This window comes from Oryx dammah, unplaced genomic scaffold (assembly GCF_014754425.2).
Source record: "Oryx dammah isolate SB20612 unplaced genomic scaffold, SCBI_Odam_1.1 HiC_scaffold_26, whole genome shotgun sequence".
Taxonomy (NCBI): Eukaryota; Metazoa; Chordata; class Mammalia; order Artiodactyla; family Bovidae; genus Oryx; species Oryx dammah.
In genome coordinates, this window is record NW_024070210.1 from 72,418,546 (window position 1) to 72,433,892 (window position 15,347).

Genomic DNA, 15,347 nt, shown 5'->3' on the forward strand with positions numbered 1-15,347 from the left:
GATACATTCTGACCTTTGGATGTCTAGTTGTTTTTAATAAATTAACTCTTAGAATAACAATAGATACTTGGCTGTTCCTCAAAAACCCTTTGTTGTTTGCAGTAGATGATGGATGTCTAGAAAACACCCCTGACACAGCAGAGTTCAGTCGAGAATTCCAGTTACACCAGCACCTTTTTGATCCAGAACATGACTATCCAGGCTTGGGCAAGTGGGTAAGTCCAATCTTAATTGCTAGTAGGTCATATACTCTGGTACTCTGAAGGTACTGATGGCAGAGAGAAACAATATGGGTGGGGAGAGAGATTTTTCCAAAAATCTCTAGTTGAGAGGGACTTTTAATTCCAAACCACACTCACTGCCTAGAGCACAATATACCAACCCATCTGAAGAGTCAGTGACCTGAACCAGTCTCATCAGCTCTAATCTCAAGAGGGTTCTACTGTGGTCTGCTCCATAGGCTGTGTCATAACACGTCCTAAAATCTCACCAGTGTTTCATGCACCTCTTACAGGAAGTATATGAAACTTCTGTTTTGAAAAAAAAAGGATACTAAGAAAATTTGTAGGTTTTTTCCCTAGACTGAGGGAGGTGATCTCTGCAGAACTAAGGGAAAACCATGCCAGAATCTGAGAAACAGACACGCAATTCTGCTTTATGGAAAGAGAAGAAAAATTCCAAAATATGTGGCAGTGAACTTGCCATCAATGGCAAGAACCTATAACTGCCAGTTAAGGAAATTGTTTATACGTACTTGGAAAGAGAAAGCATGACCATTTGGCATAGGTTTGCTAAAAACAAGTTTTGTCAATCTAATCGTATTCTTCCACTTGCCAGCATTCTTCATTTACTTGCCAGCTTGATGAGGGAAATGAAGTGAGCATGGTGCATTTGGACTTTAGCAAAGTATTTGATGAGCTCTTTCATGATATCCTGTTGGAAGAGGTGGAGAGATAGAACCTAGGCAGGAAAACATCACCAAAAGGGAGCTTATTAAAGAGTCCATGTCAAGAGGGAGAGCAGTTTCACATGTATCCTGTGTGTCTTAGCGATATCCCACTCCACATTTTTATAAATGTTTGTAATAAAAGCTATAGAGCATATGCTTATCAGATTCTCAAAGAAAGACACAGAGTTGGAAGGGAGAGCATTGAATGACAGAGTTGGGATTCAAGAAGATCCCAACTGGCTGGAATAATGAATTGAACAAGATCACAATGGAATGGAGATAGACCTATTTTCCTGTGGTTTGGATGATGTAATCAAATGCAGAAGCCATGTGAGCAAAGTGGAAAACTACTAAGGAGGGTTAGTTCACGTATACAGAGGTGGCCAATACACCTGTAGGAGGAGTGAGTGAATGAGGAATGAGCAGATACTCCTAACTGCCTAAAGCTATCTAAAGCTATAGGTCTCCATCACTGGCAGCTAACTTGCTACCTACTTTACTGGGAATACTGTGGTCTCAGAACTAAACTCTCTCTCTTTCTTTTTACATTGTTTTAGAGAGAGAGAGGTCCCTCCTCATTAGTGACCACTTCCATTTTTTCCATCATCCAAGCACTGAGTTTGATTCCCTCTCCAGTCAACATGCACATGTTTCCTGCCTTAAAATGACAAAGCAACAATGCCTTCTACATTAATTTTGCTTCCTCCAATGTGCATTATTCTATTTCTCTTCTTTTTCATAAGCAGTGATGTTAGGGAGAGTTTGCAGAGCCATCTGGAAGCCTACTAGCAGGGTTTAAACATGTTGAATTACATAGGTAACCATCTATAGGTTCTTGAATAGGAGGCTAAAATCATGAAAGTGTTCTATAAAAGTTATTCTGGTGGCATATGGAAGGAAGAGATATAGAGAGAAGAAACTAAAGGTGGGAAAAAAAATAAAGGAGATAATTCTAGTTATGAAGGCTGTGAACACAGAGAATTTAAGTGACTCTCACTAAAGCAATAAGAATCCAAGACATTTCAAAGGGAACCAGGGGACTGACTAGATTTGGTATATGGCATAAACATAGCATGAGAAGGTAAAAAGAGCTATATCAGTTTTGTAAGAAATGGATGGTATGAACGTTTCCTCTGAGGAAATTTTTTTTAAAAGAAAGGAAGAAGAGAGGGAAGTAGGAGTGAGAGAAAAGAGCAGAGGAAGAGTAGGAAAGAGTAGGTCATAGAGGAGCAGTAGGAAGGAATCTACAAGAGATGGGCAGAAGTGCCACCCAACAGAAGCAAGGGCCTGGACAGAGCCTTCTGTGTTCCAGGCACTGTGCTGGTTGCTCAGTATACAATAGTCATTGACATGATATTGATCTCAAGGAGCTAAGCAACTTGGGATAAGTTGCATGAAAATAAAATGGACCCACCTCAGCATGGTTCAGCTTCCTGATCAAGCTCTACCAGGTGCAGTTTCTGGGGGAGATGGAAGAGAATAGGCAAGGAAGACCCAGGACTGAGAACTCACATGGCCAACTGTACAGTAACCATTGAGGATGCCGAAGGTGCTAATCTGGAAATGAGGGGAAGGTGCGAGGGAAAGGTGCAAGGGGAAGATGGAGACCAGCCTGAGTGAGGATGTGAGAGAGATGGAAACTTCTCTCTTGTCAACTTTCCTCCCCTCTTCTTGAAAATCTTTACAGATTTCTCTCATCATGTGCCTCTCCCAGCACTCCACTATGAAGTCAGCTACCATCTCTTTGTTTTTGCCTCTTTTCAATACTGATTTCTTTCCTTTGAGTCACTGCCATTCATTGTCTACATTAGAGCTAAAGACTAGAAGTTTAGGACTATTACAGATCACCAGGAACAATGTTTACACACCTTCCTCATCTGTAATTATGTGTCTGTTTTAACTTGTTTCCTTCATTTATTTTCTCATTACCACCTAGCAGTCAAGCATGAGTTCCACTTCAGGTGGAAGTGTGAATTGAGTATGTCTTGCTTTTCTAAGCTGGGGTCCCCAAGCTTTCCTTAGCGTTCATAAAGAATGATGGTCTCAAGCTCCACCGTCCTTTAAATTAGCAAAGGGATCATCTTTCACAAGAGAGCTACACACAAGATCCTGATTCCTTTTTGTTTTTGCTGGTAATCTTTCCCTGTGTTTGAGCTGAGCTGGCGCTCAGCTGAGTCTTGAGTAGTGATTCACATAAATATCAGCGTCTGTCTAATTTCCTGCATTTCTCTCTCTTTGTTAATGCATGAAGATACATTTATTAAATGCACATCATATACCTTCCAGGCCCTGCATTTGGTGTTCACTTCAGTTGCTCAGTCATGTCCGACACAAAGATGATAATAGCCATTGTATTTTATAATAAGACAGTAAGTAAGTCACATTTGTTGAGCACATACTGTGTGCCAGACAGTGCCAAATACTTTATGTGAATTATTTCATTCAATCTGCCCTTCCCTATCATGCTCATTTTACAGATGAGAAAATACAGGCTTAGAGACTTCCCTGGTGGCTCAGATGGTAAAGCGTCTGCCTACAATGCAGGAGACCCAGGTGCAATCCCTGGGTTGGGAAGATCTCCTGGAGAAGGAAATGGCACCCCACTCCAGTATTCTTGCCTGGAAAATGCCATGGACAGAGGAGCCCGGTAGGCTACAGTCCATGGGGTTGCAAAGAGTCAGACACGACTGGAGCGACTAAGCAGGGATGCATGAAGAGGGAGTTTAAAAGGTCTGCCCAAGCCCACAGAGCTGATCATTGACAGAACTGGGATTTGAACCAGAACACTGGACTCTAGGAGTTCCCTAAAAACTGGACAAATCCCTTTTCTTTCCATGGCTCAGCACTCACAGTGTGTCCTGTACAGTGGTTCTGTCGAGTCTTGTCTGCAACTGGTTGTCTTTCAGACGATATGTCACCTGGAGCTGCCGTAGACAAAGGCTGGCTACCATAGATGTCAGCCAACCCCTCCTTTACACATCTGTTACTGAGTGTTACTCACGTAGGAAGAAGTTGTCTTGAAAAGCAAATGTTTCTCCTTTCCAAGTGCTTTTCACATCTTTTCACCAGCAGCTTGGGTGACTAGAGGCTCCTTCTTAACCGGATGCAGCTGTGCTAGGCCTTGAACCTGAGCCGTGGGAGAAATGAGACACAGGACCCTCTGCCTTTCTTTGTCTTTCACGCCCTCGTTGTGTCTGAAGAGTCACACGCTCTTCACTTTGGGTTTCTCTCATGTTTCCATGTCGTTAGTCATGAGCTATGCCTTTCTGATATGTTCTTAGTGTTCCCCTTGGGAAATGCCTGGAGCCAGTTTATCCCAGAATTGGTGGTGACTTGGGCAAAGTGGTGTCTGCCAGATTTCTCCCGTGTAAAGTTACTATTTTTCCCTTTGAAATTAATAATTAATCTGTGGGGATTTACTTCAAGACTGTATAAATATTCTGTCCCCATTAAACTTTCAACTAACAATTTTAGTATCCACTGATGGCACTCACCAGAATAATGATAACTATGGTAGTTTTAAAATGGTGATTTATTTTAAAATGTTACTATTCTTTCGGCATTTCTTGGTCGGCATTCTATTCTAAGCAAGAGTTTCCCCTGTTCCCCATTTTGTAAAAAAAATTTTTATCAGTATAGATTCATTGTTTCCTATTATTATTTGTTTTGCTGTTCAAACTGTCTTAGATTTAGCCAATGGGAGTCTCTGCAGGCTGGCTTTTCTTTCCTTTCGCCATGTTGCATCACTTTTTGAGTACTTCCTTACTTTCTGGCCCAATTAGATATCCCAACTTCATTCATCCTTGTACTTTCCCTATCCTAGCTCTGGAATCAGACATTTCTCCAAGAAGCCTCCCTGGTTCCATTTAGGAATGGAATTTGAAACCAAGATCTAGGCAGTTGTCCAAAATCTTGATGGCACAATGGAAAGCCCTCTTTGTGAACTCAGACCTGCTGCTCACATGGAAAACAGGCTCACTGCTCCCCCTCCCCACCCTATCTACAGGGAATGGGTGTCAGGAGGGGGGCTGGTCTCTTCTCATTGGCTTTGTGTACTTCTTTCACCCACAGGAGACCTGTCAATCACTGCCTTCAAATCCATACAATAGCAGGGTTAATCAGGAATACAAAGGTCACTGGCAGGCAGGGGTGAGAAAGTATCTGGCTCATCCTCACCTGCACTGTTAGGGAAATACAGGGACCATCTTTGAGAGGAAGGCTTGCAGGACCTTTCCTTTTCTCTTTGAATGAAAGCTCTTATAAGTATAACCCTGGCCTTCTAAAGGGGAGTAACTAAGATGCTGCTGTCTTTACCCTGCTGGTGGCACAGTGGACCTCGACCATGGCTGACTGGCGGTCCCACCCCATGGTACTAGCTCGAGGGCCCCGTGCCCTCCCTCCGGCTCAGGCAACTGATCCCAGTGATATGCAGAAGCCTCTTTCCTGGCCCCTATCTCCCAACCCCTGTCCCCAGCTTTGGCATGAATTCCCAGGACTTTCTCTTTCACCAGGAATTGTTCCATCTACAGAAAGGTAAGCACAGACAGCGGGAATGAGACTCACAGCAATACCCTCATTCCTCGAGTGAGTGATCTGCACTTTTCTCCCTTCTGAGATGAAACTCATCAGTTCTCCAAGTGAGCATGAGATTCAGGCTACAGCCAGGACCGATCTTTGGGGCTGTGGAGGCTCCTTGACGCTCTGGCACGGCCTCCGTGCATAGTTGAGGTTGGGCAAGAGATACACATTGTAAATTGTGGGTGGAGTAGATTTTAATGAACGTGAAAACTATGACCTCGTTCTTGGTATTTGTCATTTTCATTTCCAAATCTACCATGAAAAAAAAAAAAAAGAACTTGATATCCAAACACCCCAGAAGATACAAGGGTTGTATAAACTTGTTCCTTACCAGAACTCTGTCATCTTCTTTTAAAAAATCAATGTCAGGGTATTTTAGAGTAAGATGAATCACCTCTTTTATATATTATCTCCCTTCTGATGAAAAAAAAAAGTTTTTTTAAGTAAACAACTTGAGAAAGCCCCCAATTCCCCATTTCCCATTCTCTCTTCAGGTTAAGTGTCCTGTCTCTTATAATCCCAATAGAAAGGAAACATTCAACATGCACGTGACCTTCTAGAGCTCATTTAAATCCACTATGTGTTTGGAATCCAGAAATATGTGGAAACACTTATACAAACTGTGGTAACAGAGCCTGTCCTGCACTCCTCTCAACAACATAGCTTTTCTTCTGCCAAGAAGATTTTTGGCAGTTTTTTAAAGGTTCACTCTATTAAAAATGTTATAGACCAAATGGTTTTCCGATTGTCTTGACTGGGGGCACTGACTCAAGCCACAAGAGGGAGGGTTGCAGAAGTCGGATGTCTCATTTATTTACATAGAGGATTGTTGCTAATAGTCAGATACTCCTCTAGAGAACAGTTTATGTGTACAGCTCATAAAAAGGGAGTTAGACACTAAAGTAAAATAAGATAAAATTGTTTGTTTTAAACAAAGGCTGTTCAAAGTGAGGAGATGGGTCTCCAGTGCCCCTTGTGTGTTAGAATGTCGTATTTTCTGATTTATACGATTGTTGATGACATGGGTGTGCCTTGGGGCATCACAGAGAACTTTACTAAAAGCTGCACAACACCGGCTTTTCTCTTGTGGTCTATCTTTCTGACACGACACTCCTTTCATCTGGTTTTATTTCTAAAATATGTGTATGCAAATATCCAGGGGGCCACACCGAGGATATAATAGCCGTTGACCAAATGTGACCCATACTTCTGCATTTGTTTTCTTTTCTCTCGACTTCAGAACAAGAAGCTCCTTTATGAGAAGACGAAGGGAGGACAGAGACGCAAGCGGAGGGTAATGTCTGACTGGCTGTGAGGCTGGGGGATGTCTAGAGCTTTCTGAGCCGGGCAGTTGACAGGCTGTTTCCCTCGGGCGGTAACAGAAAGTAGCACAGTCCTTTCACGCACAGTCCTGCGTGGGGGCGAGGGTGAACAGTGGTCCCTGGTGATAACTGTGCCTAGAAAGTCTGCCCTTGGTTTCTGCGATGTCTTCTCCAGGCTCTAGCATGTAATTTTTAGTGGCACACCAAGTTCTTTTTTAATCTTGTTATTCTGTATCGGAGTATAGCTATTACTGTACAATGTTGTGATAGTGTCAGGTAGACACCAGAGGGACTCAGCCATACATATACATGTATCCGTTCTGCCCGAAACTCCCCTCCCATCCAGGCTGCCACATAACATTGAGCAGAGTTCATGTGCTGTGCGGTAGGTCCTTGTTGGTTATTCATTTTAAATATAGCAGTGTGTACATGACCTTCCCAAACTCCCTAACTATCCCTTCCCTCCATCTCTTCCCCCATCCTTTCCCACTGGACAAGCTTAATTTTTTTTTTAACTTTAAACTTATTTTGTATTGGAGTACAGGCATGACTATACAATGTTGTGATTGTTTCAGGTGGACAGCAAAGGGACTCAGCCATACATATACATGTATCCATTCTTCCCCAAACTCCCCTCCCATCTAGGCTGCCACATAACACTGAGCAGAGTTCCCTGTGCTATACAGTAGATCCTTTGGTTATTCATCTGGCACAGTAAGTTTTGTGGCAAATCCACCACCATCATTGCACTCACAAAAAATCAGTTGCATCCCACCCGTGGGTGTAGATAGGGATGTGCAGAGTACAGCAGTGATATGTCCTTCCTCAAAGGATCTATAGGCCACGGGGGGAAACTGCCCACAAATCCATCTGCATCAATTACATAAAAACTCAAACCAAGAACCAGGAAGTGTTGAACTGCCTGCTCCAGGCAATAATTTTGAAGAAATGTCGGGGCAAAAGATGACATGAACAAATCTCATTCCTTCTGCATACTTTTTTTTCTTGGTCCAGCCAGATTGATGTAAAAATCCACTAGGTCCATTTTATTTGTTTACTGACCGGAATTTGCAGGGTTAGTTATTCACCATCCCAGGGCTGCCCAAGGTGCTGTTCATTTAGCCACTACAGTGATTCCTCTTGTAAAGCTAATGTCACTTGACTTTGGGCTTCCAGTGTATTTGATGGTGTTGAGACTGAACAAGTGGCCGGTGGTTGGTGCCTTTTTAGACAAAAGTGCCAGGCCACCTGCCATTTAAAAGCAAAATTTTGGCAGCACTGAACAGCCTGTGGGATCTTAGTTCCCCCACCAGGCATTGAACCTGTGCCCCTCCCACAACCTGCTTCTGCCTACAACATTGGCAGCATGGAGTCTCAATCACTGGACCACCAGGGAAGTCCCACCTGCTTTTTTTTTTTTTTTTTTTAACCAGATTTTAAAAGTTAAAGTCTGCTTGTTCCATAATAAAATGCTGCCAGATAGTAACCATCTTAGTTAAAATATACAAACCAAACCATACATGCAAGGCCACTGACTATTTATTTAGACTAGGAAGTACCTGGATCCTGGCAAAACTGGGGAGTTTGGACAGTGGTCATTGAGGCCTTTCTGAATAGTTTTGCCAAATCTAGTCAGAATACTTGAAGAGGTGTAGGTTTTCTGGACTCAGCATTAATTCCTCAGGCCCCCAAAATGAAAAGTTCCAAGCCCCTGTGCTGCCTGACAAAATACAGAAGACCCATGACCAGTTTTCTATTCAAGAAGCAAAGTTTTGCTTTGGAAACAGATGTTCAGAGAGTTAATGGGGTTATTCAGAGATTTTTCTTGGATGATTACAGTTTCCAGTGGTAGATGGTGGCAGGGAAGGTCTGAAGGGTGTAATGTGATCTTGAGGGAACATCAAGAAATTCTATTCCAGGAGTTCAGAATACACATAATTTACCAGTAAGATGGCTTGAATGTCTCCCCATGGGACAATAAGGACATTTCCAAATAAGAACAGTGACCATACTGAAATGGGTGTCTTAGCATGAAGCTTTAATTGTCTCTGCTGCCTGGCTCACTATTCCTCCTGGCCTGCCTTGGTTAATGACTGCAGGTCATGATTTAGGTCATTTTTGTATGAGACCAGTGATGACCAAAACTCAGTTTGGCTAGCACACATGTTATAAAGGATTTTATTTTGGCTTCATCTTACTCCACATAGGAAAGGCTGAGAATTTATGAAAATAGGGTCGCTTTGACCCAGAGGTATCAAGTTCTTCCTATTCTCAGACATCTACAAAGATCCATGCTCATGCCATAAACCAGGGGCCTCTCAGGTCTGGAGGAGAAACAGAACTTACCTCCCCTGTCATCAGACCTCAGATTGTGTTCCCATCTTGATTGATGACTTTGACCGCTCCCTTCAGTATACAAATCAATATGAAGAAATTATGGGCTTGCTATTGTGAAAAATCAGGGCTTTCTCCAGTGAAGCTCAGCATCTGCTTTGGGTTTCCAGAGGTCATCAGAGGCAAGGGTCCAATCCCAATGGTTCTGTCAGTTGTGAAATAGCAACTGTGTAACCTAGCCAGTCTCTCACCCAAGGGAGAAGGTAAATATCTAAGTGCCTTGAGTTCTTCAGAAGGTATTTAAAACCAAGTATCATCACTATTGGGCTTCCCTGGTGGCTCAGTGGTAAAGAATATGCCTGCTGATGCAGGAGACGAGGATTCGATCCCTGGGTCAGGAAGATCCCCTGAAGGAGGAAATGGCAACCCACTCCAGTATTCTTGCCTGGGAAATCCCATGAACAGAGGAGCCTAGCAGGCTACAGTCCATGGGGTCACCAAAAAGTCAGACACAACTGAGAAACTGAGCATGCACACACATCATTATTATCAACTTTGTATGTAGGATTCAGGACTCAGACATTTACCAAAGAAGTTCAAGTGATTGCTCCTTTTACTTCCCCATTAATTGAGCTCCTTCATTCCCTGCTTCATCTGTTGTGGCCTAGGTCTGGGCAGAAAGACTTGCTCTCATGACAGTCCCTTATCAGGACGGCTTCTCCCCAGAATTTCAACAGAGCCTTGGGTGGTTTTAGGTATCTTTCTAAAGTTGCTCAAATCCAGTTGAATTCCTAGTTGCTTCAAGAAGAAAAGGTCCATAGATGACCTTTTAAATGGCAACAAATTTTTAATTCTTAGGAGGTGTCTTGTTAATATTTGAGATCTGCTATTTATCTTATCTAAAGAGTTCGTCAACCTTTTATTTCTATATTTGATAAACATGACTATCATGAAGGGATACATGTATATGTATGACTGAGTCCCTTTGCTCACCACCTGAAACTATCACAATATTGTTAATCAGCTATATGTTGATATCAAATTTTTTAAATGCTCAAAAATCATATAAAGAGCATAGCTTAGAAAAAATATTTTTAAATGAATATTTCATATCCTTTTAAATAGTTAGAAATTTCAGAATATATTTTTACTAAGAAAAAATAAAAAATATTTATAGTACTGAATGTACTTTTTCAGTCCATATGTGCTCCACCTAGCTAGAGATTCTGAAATGATTCTCTGGGTTAAGCCAGGCCATTCTAGTTGACAATTCCTAATATTAAAAAGTAATTATTTAAAATATTTTAAAGATGCTTCCCAGCAAAGTACTGTTATTTGGTGACATACCACTTTTCAGATCAATAAGAACATGGCATACTTCGTAATTCTCAGCTTGTTTGTGATGCATTTTTGCAGGATAAGTTGGGCCTTTCATCATTCATACTTTTACCTATCAGAATGTGGAAGTACATTTTTAAATACTAAACTCAGTTTCCAGGCCTTCTATTTAGGAGAACGTCTGCTCAAAAGTCATAGCAGACAATGTCCCGTGGGCAAGAGAGAGCCCCTGTGAAATGCCTCCATTCATCCGTGGGGCCTAGAGGTGCCATGGGATTGCAGATATATTGTAACTACAGTTTCTTTCTTATGTTTAATTATTGGAAGACAACTTCAATAAACAAATACCTTTCAAAACCTGAATTTTTGTCTGCTTGCTACATACTGTTATAAAACTCCAATTCCTAGTTCAAATCCAAACCTCAAAAAATAGGTATAAAATAAAGAAGGAATGGAAAAACATTGACTCATTCAGGATATCAACAGATGAAAAGAATTTCAGACAGCGGAGTCTTGAGTCAAAAATAAAGGAGTTATGTAAATAAGTTTATTTGCACTTTTTTTTTTGATTCCACATATAAGTGATGTCGTGTGTCATTTGTCTTTATGTGTCTGACTTGCTTCACTCAGTATGACAATCTCTAGGTTCATCCATGTTGCTGCAAATGGCATTCTTTTGTTCTTTTTATAGCTGAATAATATTCCATTGTATATATGGACCACATCTTCTTTATCCATTCCTCCGTTGATGGGTGTTTAGGTTGCTTCCATGTCCTGCTACTGTAAATAGAGCTGTAATGAACTTTGGAGGGCATGTATCTTTTCTAATTATGGTTTTCTCTGGGTATATGCCCAACAGTAGATTGCTGGATCATATGATAGTTCTATTTTTAGTTTTTTCAAGGAACCTCCATACTGTTCTCCATAGTGGATGTACCAATTTATGTTCCTATCAGCAGTGTAGGAGAGTTCCCTTTTTTCCACACCCTCTCCAGCATTTAGTGTTTATAGATTTTTGATGACCATTCTGACCGATGAGGTAATACCTCTGTAGTTTGGAGTCACAGATGTAGGAAACAAACTTACGGTTACCAGGGAATAAGGGGGAGACAGAATAAATTGGGACTGACATATACACATTATGCTCCCCTGGTGGTTCAGCTGGTAAAGAACCCGCCTGCAATGTGGGAGACCTGGGTTCAATACCTGGGTTGGGAAGATCCCCTGGAGAAGGGAATGGCTACCCACTCCAGTATTCTGGCCTGGAGAATTGCATGGATTGTATAGTCCATGGGGTCACAAAGAATCGGACACAACTGAGCAATTTTCACTATACACATTACTATATATAAAATAAGTAACTAGTAAGAACCTGCTATGTAGCACAGGAAACTCCACTCAGTACTCTGTAATGGCCTATATGGGAAGAGAATCTTAAAAAATTTAAAAAAAGAGTGGACATATGTATTTGCTGTACACCTGAAGCTAAATTGTTAATCAGTTATATTACAATTAAAAATTTTAAAAATAAAATATCACTATTTTATACATCCTAAAAAATAATAATAAATAAAGATGCTTTCTGTATAATTTCCTTTCCTTTGGCTTTTGAATTTGACTGAGAGAAGGTGACAGTGATAGCTAGAGCCCTTGATGAGTCCTTTTTAAGTGGAATGCTGCTTTGGAAGAAGTCAGTCACAGCAGCAGGTAATCTGTGACCACTCTTCCCATTTGGCTCCATTCTGTCCTCTTCTTTAGAACATTCTTCTTGTAAAATGGTTTAATTCAGTTTGTATTCTCTCTTCTCTAAGCCCATGAGATAATAATTCTGTTTCATGTGAGGCTTTGTATTTAAGTTAATAGTGAGGGTTTATTAGCTGGTTCACTTCAAACCTTTATTCCAAAAAAGGGAGCAGAACCAAACTGCATCTGATAATGAGTTGTGTGAAAAAGTTGTGTTAAAGAAATAATTAGACACATCTGTCAGTCAGTGTTTCTCTGGCTACTGAGGTATTGATTGGAGAAGGCAATGACACCCCACTCCAGTACTCTTGCCTGGAAAAATCCCATGGATGGAGGAGCCTGGTAGGCTGCAGTCCATGGGGTCGCTAAGAGTCGGACACGACTGAGCAACTTCACTTTCATGCATTGGAGAAGGAAATGGCAACCTACTCCAGTATTCTTGCCTGGAGAATCCCAGGGATGGGAGAGCCTGGTGGGCTGCCGTCTATGGGGTCGCAAAGAGTCGGACACGACTGAAGCGACTTAGCAGCAGCAGCAGCAGGCTCCACTGTAACCTAGTTAACCCAATAGGTGAGAAAGAGTTCTCGTTCACCTCTTCTGTGAGATGTCTGTATCTGTTATTCACGTATGATTCTAAACCATGTATATTTTTCAGAGTGTCAATCCGTATCTACAAGGACAGAGACTGGACAATGTTGTTGCAAAGAAGTCAGTCCCCCATTTTTCAGAGGAAGATAAGGACCCAGAGTAAAGTGAAGACGCAGTGTGGAAATTCCTGTGACCTGCTATACCTCCTTGGTACTGCTTCTGCGCATGTGTTGTTAGAGCCCCTGTGAAGGGCAGCATGTTTCTAATGCAGATAAGTATAGACGAAAAGCAAACGTATTTTGGTATTGTGTTGTCCTTCATGCCGATAGCTCTGCTTTCTGCTAAATTAGGGTAAGAGCTTTTTTTCCCCTTTAAATGTGGATCTGCATTGAGCATTAAGATTGAAGTGTATGTGTCAACAACAATAAAAAGCAAATGAATGAAATGTCCTCTGATTTCTTGCAATTTAAAATGGTGTTTTGGGTGGCAATGTTTTGGCCAAGACTATAAAAAGCTGGCATTTGATTTTTATTGTGCAGTTCAGTCAGCCCTTATGCACTGTTACACACCAGTAAAGGAAACAGTATCCAAGAGGAGGAGCTGACACATTTCACTTGGGTACATCTTAATAAATGTGCAAGCACAGGTATGTGAATTTTTTAAAATTTGAGGCTCTAAATTTTTAAAATTAAAAAAATTAATTTTAAAAATTAAATTTAGAGCATTATATGAATGATTGCTTACTAGGACAAAATCTTAAATATGATCTTATTTTAACAATACTGTGAAGTAAATATGGAGTTGGTATTATCAGTCCCATTTTACAGATGATGGAACTGAGACTCAGCTTCCATGAAAAGCTGAAAGTGGCACAGTCAACAAACAGGGACTAAGGTCAACTGACTGAGTTGTTTTATTTATTCAGCAGACTTTGGGTTTCTACCATGTGTCAGGCACAGAGCTGGGCTCTGGTGGGGGGTAGGGGCGGGCGGTGCACTGGGGATTCAGACTGACACCAGCAAAGTCCTCAGGCAGCAAAGCATCCAATCTGTGAGCTCCAGGTAGGTCAGTCAGCTCCACGCTACTTTTAAATCTTGGAATGCAGATGCAGACGTGCTTTCCTGCATGTTTCTGAAGACTCGTGCCCTCTTCTTTCAGCTGAGCCCTCCCAAGTGAGAAAATCAATTCAGAGAAAGGCTGGTGGGAATTAGTTCATTGGTGAGATTGTTTTTGTGCTCTTTATACCTCCTCACTGTACAGCTGTAAAGGAGATGATGGTTTCAGGCTTTGATATCATTGGCCTCAATTTCCTTTTCTATAGAAGGGAGATGACAGTGAGAAAGCACTCAGGGACAAAAATCATTCTTTTTTCTTTTTAAAAATTTTTTGACTGCACAACACAGCGTGTGAGATCTTAGCTCCCTGATTAGGGATCGATCCTGGGTCTCCTGCATTAGACGCACAGAATCTTAACCACTGGACTGCCAGGGAAGTCCTAGAATGATCATTTTTCATTTTAATAAGTGAAAGTGTGCTACGTGCTAAGTCGCTTCAGTCGTGTGTGACCCTTTGCGACCCTATGGGCTTTAGCCTACCAGGCTCCTCTGTCCATGGAATTCTCCAGGTAAGAATACTGGAGTAGGTTGCCATGCCCTCCTCCGGGGACCTTCCCGACCCAGGAGTCAAACTCATGTCTCCTGCACTGGCAGGCAGGTTCTCTACCATTAGCGCCACCTGGGAAGCTCTAATATTTTGATTGCTCAGTCGTGTCTGACTCTTTGTGACCCTGTGGACTGTATGTAGCCTACCAGGCTCTTCCATCCATGGGATTTTCCAGGCAAGAGTACTGGAGTGGGTTGCCATTTCCTTCTCCAGAGGGTCTTCCTGACCCAGGGATCAAACCCGGTCTCCCACATTGTAAGCAGATGCTTTACCATCTGAGCCACCAGGGAAGACCTAAGCTCTAATACGTGATTATTCAATCTAAATGTCAATGACTTGTGTAACAGAAATAGCTTGTCCATATTTAGTTAGCACCTGAGTCTGTTATTATCACTTATACAAATTAGGAGAGGTATTGGCACCTGTTTCAGAGTAGGAAGCATTTTTCCTAGAGGGTTTCAGCAGGCAAATTCTCCACAATCCATAGCATCATTTCAAAAGAATCATTAACACCTGATTTTAAAAGAAAATTCACTCACATTCCAGAGATGTTTAGAGCTGGGAGGGTCTACCCTAGGGATTTTGTGTTTCATAAGCATTTTAATTACAGTTTATACCAGTTTCAGCTCTCTTAGAAAAAATAAAAGACACCTTTTCTCCAAGATTGACCAGAAGGAAAGAAAGATGGCCAAAGACATATTCCGAGGTCAGGAGGAAGGAAGGATAAGTGAAGCAGGAGGAGGAGGTGGCTGTTTGACTCATTTGCCTTTCAAGCCCCCCCCCCCCATCTTTTTTTTTTTTTTTTGGCCTTTCCCTGTTTCCTAGGCTCCCTT

The 15,347-nt window shown here is 41.7% G+C and overlaps 1 protein-coding gene across 4 annotated transcripts in view; it reads left to right on the forward strand.

The window, feature by feature from the left end:
• SCG5 (secretogranin V) overlaps positions 1-13,319 on the forward strand; it is a 56,325-nt gene extending 43,006 nt beyond the window's left edge. Inside the window, exons 4-6 of one of the 4 annotated variants that reach the window (XM_040227004.1) lie at positions 103-215; positions 6,768-6,821; positions 12,920-13,319. In XM_040227004.1, coding sequence (XP_040082938.1) covers positions 103-215; positions 6,768-6,821; positions 12,920-13,015 — 263 coding nt within the window. In that variant the 3' untranslated portion in view covers positions 13,016-13,319. The remainder of the gene's footprint in view (positions 1-102; positions 216-6,767; positions 6,822-12,919) is intronic. The other 3 variants (XM_040227005.1, XM_040227007.1, XM_040227006.1) reach the window with 3 other exon arrangements.
• The last annotated feature ends 2,028 nt before the right edge of the window (positions 13,320-15,347 follow it).